This window comes from Nasonia vitripennis, chromosome 3, assembly GCF_009193385.2.
Source record: "Nasonia vitripennis strain AsymCx chromosome 3, Nvit_psr_1.1, whole genome shotgun sequence".
In the NCBI taxonomy this organism is placed as follows: Eukaryota; Metazoa; Arthropoda; class Insecta; order Hymenoptera; family Pteromalidae; genus Nasonia; species Nasonia vitripennis.
The window spans coordinates 8,128,871-8,135,569 of NC_045759.1; the positions used below are offsets into that span (position 1 = coordinate 8,128,871).

The 6,699-nt window shown below is 37.5% G+C and overlaps 1 protein-coding gene across 1 annotated transcript; it reads right to left on the reverse strand.

Moving 5' to 3' along the window:
• Positions 1 to 224: 224 nt before the first annotated feature.
• LOC100121852 (contactin) lies at positions 225 to 6,306 on the reverse strand. Its single transcript, XM_031926579.1, has 10 exons — positions 6,198 to 6,306; positions 5,040 to 5,845; positions 4,588 to 4,969; positions 4,398 to 4,500; positions 3,844 to 4,316; positions 3,454 to 3,732; positions 2,916 to 3,365; positions 2,352 to 2,839; positions 2,044 to 2,274; positions 225 to 1,967 (listed from the first exon to the last, which is right to left on the reverse strand). Exons 2-10 carry the CDS (start codon positions 5,835 to 5,837, stop codon positions 1,500 to 1,502), a joined length of 3,672 nt encoding a protein of 1,223 aa, XP_031782439.1. The 5' UTR covers positions 5,838 to 5,845; positions 6,198 to 6,306; the 3' UTR covers positions 225 to 1,499.
• Between the last annotated feature and the right edge of the window lie 393 nt (positions 6,307 to 6,699).

The window sequence follows — 6,699 nt, forward strand, 5'->3', positions numbered from 1 at the left end:
GGGGAGAAACGCGATGATGACGATCGCCGGGTAGGGGAAACGATGACCAAGTCACTTCGTATGCGTGTTTTAATGTGCGCTGGGGGTCCCCGAACTCAAATTTTACGTGCTTTGCTACAAATTGCCCGTGGGGTTTCTGCTTCGCTTCGGGAGATATATTTTTTAAACGTGTTCGAAAATTGGGAATGAACGAATGATTTGGTTTGGATCATTCAAGGCGTGTGTTCTGTTTTAAAAGTAAAAAACTTTATTTTGTTTTCATTTTTATACAATTTAACAATGTTGAAGACAATAATACACAGAACGAAATATATATATATATATATATATACTGGATAAGAATTAAACTAAGGATACAAAAAGAATGCTTAATCGTATAGATGTAGATAATAATAATTAATGGCAAATATCTTCAAATGAGATTCGGAAAATTTCAGTGCGCGTGCATACAATATTTTTTTTTTTAATACTAATAAAGTATTGTGTCAATTGCTTACTATATAAGCTGTTAAAATAATGCACAATGGACGGTATAAAAAAATTTGCTATAAAAATTTACTTATAAAGAAAATTATTAATCTTTCTATGCATATAATATCCGGTAAAAATCTTAAAATACATTATTACCTGAATTTCTGGACGGAAAATAGAGTAGTCTTAATTATGTTACATCCACTATTTCTTTTGCACAATAGTGAAGCAAATTATCAGCGTTAATCGTACAATATTTACAATTGTTAAGGTAATCATGATACAACCATTAGAGATTCATGGTTCCAAAAATACTACATAGTGATATAAAAAATATGTTAATATTAACAATCTAGATATAATGAATATCTAATGTGCGTATATATGTTAAAAAATTTTCGTTCTCTTTGAGAGACTTTTTTTTATAAAAAATATACATCTTTATAGAAGTGTATATTAGTATATAAATTGCATTTTGTCAGAGATTCATTTCAGATCTATAGTTGTAAATCTATCGCATTATAGTAACTTTAATAAGATTTTAATTACGTGAATTATTAGGATGAATGTTTCATATCCGCTAATAGAGGATGAAGGAAATTTTAAGGCCTTTCTCCGCCATCGGGGCTATAGCTAAAATTGTTTCAGCGTATGCTATTTAAAAATTGTGCTTCATATAAGCGTTAGTAAAAAAATTGATTACTGCAATGCAGTATACCGCGTGATGTTTCTATTAAAACTATATTTAGTTTGTTTAAATCACATTTATGATTAGGAGGTTGTTTATCATCGAATGAACTGTATGTTTTTTCTCTACTAAAAAATAATAATAATTATATAATCAAAATATATATACGAATTGGCCATGCTTTCTTATGTTGAATTAGACATTGCGATAATTCATACATTTTCTATCTACACAATTCAAATTACTGAAAAGTGAATTTCATCTTTTTGGCAAATAAACGCGTTTTTAGAAAATTGGAAACATGTGTCCATTCAATGATGCATCAACTTAACGCCTAATTTTAAATGAATTTCCAAACTTTCAAAAAGAGAATCGAGACTATTAGTAACATTGAATCCAGTTTTCTCCTGGACGCGTCATTACCGTAATCGGTAGCGTCGCCCATTCTAAATCTGTGCGCTGGGCTGGACATACGTCCATCCCCTCCGTTGCTGTAAGCCAACATACGAAGGAAATATTCTTTCCCAACTCCAAGATTTTCTATGATCGCGACTATAGCATCTGGAGGTACAAGAGTATCCACGGCAGTGCTCATATCCTGATCAGTTTCCCAGACGCGAATCTTGAAACCGATGACTGGCTCCTCACCGTTGGGATTCTGCACGTAACGCCAGGTGACACGCACGGATGTTGGATTCCGACCGAACACATTAACGGAAGAAGGTGGTTTCTGTGGCGCCCTACGGAATGTTCTCTGCAGATAGCGCTCACTCTCAGGACCTTCGCCGGCAGAGTTGTAAGCCATGACCTAGAAGCAATCGCAAGAAAAATCGTGAACAAAAGGTTCCGCAATAAAACTACTTAAAGTCTTTTTGTGTCATTACCTTGACATAGTAGTAAGTGTCAGGCTGTAAACCGACGACGAGCGACCAGGGACGAGTAGTACGAGATAAATAGTATACGGCATCTTCTTCGCGACCGTTTTCTTTCCAGTACTTGATACGATGTCCTATCAACCTGCCTCGAACACGTTCGCGAGTTTGCTCGATTGGATTCCAAGTTACGTTGAGCGCTGTGCCGTTGTAAGAGAAGGCCGTTACCAGCTGAGGTGCAACCTAGAACAATGAAATGGGACAATTAGACAAATGCCTGAATAAACCATGTCTGGATATAAAAAATAAGAATAACGTACCTGTGGCATGTCCTCAGCACTGTAAATGGTGAAAATTTCCGATTTAGGTCCGTACCCAACATCATTAGCTGCCTGCACCATAACTTCGTATTCGGTGTAATAATACTGAGACTGTATCGGCACGACAGACATTCCCACATTTCCATGCTCTTTGAGTGCAAGCGACTGGAATTCGCTTTCGCCCTTCTTGCGGCGCCAGTACACCTTGTAGAATATGCCTGGGCCATATTGTTCGGAAGACTTCAGCGGATCCCATTTGATGGTCAGATCGCCCAACTTGCCTCCACCACCTCTGATGTTCGAGGGAGCAACAATTGGCTTGTCCGATGGTGTGCTATACTGAGGCGAAGGTAATGAGGGTGGACCGTAGCCTAGCTCATTTCCGGCCTGAATGCGAAATTCGTAGGTGGTGAATGGACGGAGAACGTTCTCGAGATGTGCTCGCTTCCGGCCAGTGTTTCTATCTCCGATTGTATATGCTGTAAAATCTGTAAAAAAATCATTAGTTTTAAATGATGCAAGTGTTTGTAAAATATTACGAAAATTTGTTTAATCTGATCGTACCTTCAGTAAGATTGAACCATGTCTGATTCCAATTCGTTTTGGCACTGATGGTGTATCTGTCTATTGGCCTTCCGTTATAGGCGCCGTCCGTCCAGCTAAGATCGACAGAAGTTTTGACTACGTTGAGCACCTGAATACCACCAGGTGGTCCTGGTGGGCCTTCGATTGTGATGGTAGTGCGCGAGGAAATTCGGCCTACAGTGCTTTTCACGATGCACTCGTAATCGCCAGCTTCAGCAAATGTCGCGTTGATAATGTCCAATTGACCACCGTTTATTACGATATGAGGGTTGGCTTTGAGATCCTTATCGCGTATGCGCATATCATTATGCATCCAGATGTAAGCAACATCTAGCATCTCGTCGGTGTAGGCCATGCAGCGCAAAGTTTGATTGAGATTGACAGCAGTTCTGATAGTAGGCGGCAACGACTCGATCAACACTGGTCCGTCTAAAAAGAAGAATAAAACGTTTAATATAAATGACAAAGTAATATAATGATTATTGTTACGTCACATCATTTATACATGGAAACTTACTCAGAACAATTAATCGACCACGCGATTCGTCATTGCCGTATTCGTTCGAAACCTGACAGACATAAGTGCCCTCATCATCTCTAGAAACAGGACTGATGATTAGGCTGCCAGTATCGGTAATGCGCCTTCTGCCTCCGCTTCCCAACACGTTACCGTCCTTTTTCCACGTGAACTTTGGTCTGGGCGCAGCTTCTGGATTACAAATCAACGTAACATTACCGCCCTCAGCAGCGTAAGTCTCAGGCTCCAGCGGACGCTTCTTAAACGATGGCTTTAACGCTGCAAAAATACGTAGAATTAATTATAAATATCAGAAAAATGTTGTGTAACACAACATATATATATATATATATATATATATATATATATATATATATGTTATATACATACACAAAACTCTCAGTTGAGCTGATGAATATCTTGTTTTGAGCTGATTCTTAGCCTCACACTGGAACATGCCTTCGTCCCTCTCAGGATCCAACGATTTGATCTTCAGTACGTTGTCTTGTATAAAGTATCGGTCTCTGTCCTCAGGCGGAATGGTGTACATATCCAAAACCTCGCCGTTTTTCAGCCAGTTGTACGTAACGTCTGGAATACCGAAAGCTTCGCATACCCATGTGAGCTCACCTCTGTTGTCCATATGTTTGTCGTCCAAGGGAACTGTGAAATTGGGCGCAGCTTGGATCGACAAGTAGACTGAGTTCTTGATAGAGATCTTCTCGTTGCGGGCGCGACAGACATACTCTCCTTGATCTTCGATGCGCACCTTAGGAATGATAAGAACACGGTTGTGGTTCGTCAGATAAGAACCGCGAGGCAGTTCAGCACCCAATCGCGTCCAATTGTAAGAAGGCACTGGGCTTTAAATAAAAAATGATGTCAATTTGATATTTGAATTGAAAGAGTGAGTTGAATATTCATAATCTTATTGAATTACTTACAATCCAAAAGCTATGCATTCCATCCTAACTTGGTCACCAGCAATTGGGGCTTCAGGGAATATCTTTGGGAAATTATTTGGGAATTTGAGATGCTGAGGAGTCACTATAGTAATAAAAAATAAAAGATGTGTTTAAAAATTATTCATTTCAAATCATTCTAAATTATTTCGAAACTTGAAACAATACTTACAATGTGGACTGACATAAAGTGGAAAGAATGGTCCATTACGACCAGTATCAGAGGCAGTGCTTTGTACGTTACAAGAGTAGTTGGCTTGATCAATCTTTTCAAGAGTTGAAAAGTATAAGGCACCATCATTTGATACAAAAAGTCTTTCATTATCATCATCTACAAAGTATGGGAATGCTTCTCTTGCCCAGTAATATTTGACACCTGGGAAATGTTGCGGAGGATCACAATAAACAGCTTTACCCCAATGTTCATCACCTCGTTCTTCTGGACGTTTAAGATTGAATTCCAGAATGTATCCAAAGGACAACTCAACACTTTCTGATCTTATGGTTCCAAACTTATTAGTTGCTTTACAATGATAAGTTCCACGATCTTCAGTCTGAAAATCATTCATACTATTACCATCAAAAACGTAATAAAATTAAACATAAAAATAAATAAATAAATACCTGATTTGGAGAGAAAATAATAAGAGTTCCTCCACTGATAGTATATCTATTATGAGATAATGGATCAATTTTTTTGGAAACCAATCTGTCATTTTCAAAGTCTTCTTTAAACCATTCATATGTAGGTGTTGGGTACCCATCTGCTAAACAACTTAAGGTTACATCGTTATTTACTACTCTCTTAGTGACATCAAAAACTTTATTTTCTGGCTGCTTTGTAAATGTAGGACCCCTTGGTATTTTTAATGGATCATTAATTTCAATACCGTACTGATAAGTACGGTCATCTGTGTGTAGATACTGCAAGTTGATAGCAGGTGCTTCACAAATATAATAATAAGCATCCTGTCCATTGACTTTCTCCAAGCCCCAACGTTTCAGGCCTTCGCTGTACCCATAGACGAGATAATCTTTTCCATAGTAATTATCTGGTTTTTCAGGTAAAAATGCGTTTTCCATGTTGATCAACTGAGTGCCATCTTCGTTTGTCCAATAGGCACCTTGCAGCTTTATTCCAGTGTACCATTTTCGATGCTGCGGATCTTGTAGAAACAATTCACGAAGTATGTTGCCATGTTCATCAAGAGAGTTGATGGAAAGCAAATCACTTTGGTAAGCTAGACAATTTCTCCTGGCATCTTCTCTTGGCCTAAAACTTTTTATGAATCGATAGCAGGAGTCTTGGAACATGATCCATGGCTTAGGACATCTGTGTTCGATTTCATTGTAATAAGCTGTCTGAGAAACCGCTGCACTTATTATTCCAATAAGGAGCGTTATCCTTATTTTTAAAGACATTGCACTGCCTAAAAACGAATGAGTTTTGATTATTGTTAGCTTTGTTGATCACATATTACTAGCAGTAATATCTACCGCTTTATATCAGCAAAATAATTTATTATAAGTAAATACTACTCAGTAAAAAAGTACAATTTTTTTTATTTGATAGAGTAAAGTAATTATTCTTAGTGAGATTACTCATATGTAAGACTATGTGCAGTGATGGACTCAACAGTTATATGAAGGGAGGGGACATTCAGGGAGTGGCTACTATGTGTCCGTTTTCAAACGTTCGCACGCTTGCAATTATTATTAAACGAAAGAAAACATTTTAAAATCGAGAAAACATCAATATCTAACTATAAGAAGAAAAATTACCTTTATTTGATTGTTGCTTCGTTTTTCATGAGACGATTTTTTTTGAAAAGTGGCGTCCCTCTTACTGCACGTTCCACGGTTCGAGCCCAACTAACTATATATACATCCTAACCTAATCCCCTCCACGTCCACGCGTAACGTAAACGATGAACGCAAACAGCTACCTGCATACTTATATATCTATATAGTAATAATCATGCAGGCAGCTCCATCTATAAAAACGTACCTATATATACAACGCGTGAGACGTACAGTACGTACACGAGATGCACTTTGTTGCGACTCTCGTAGAGCATGCGTTTGTTCAATGTGATCATGGAGATTGAAGATCTTAATATTTTTGATTGGTCGATCATGGTACATATATAAAATAAATAGGTATATTTTTATCGTGTCGCGTTTCCTCTTCATTATGGAAACTTTTTTTTTATTATTACAATGCGTGAAAACGTGCAATATTTTTAGGTTATATTTTATAAATAATTTAACAACATTGTTAGGT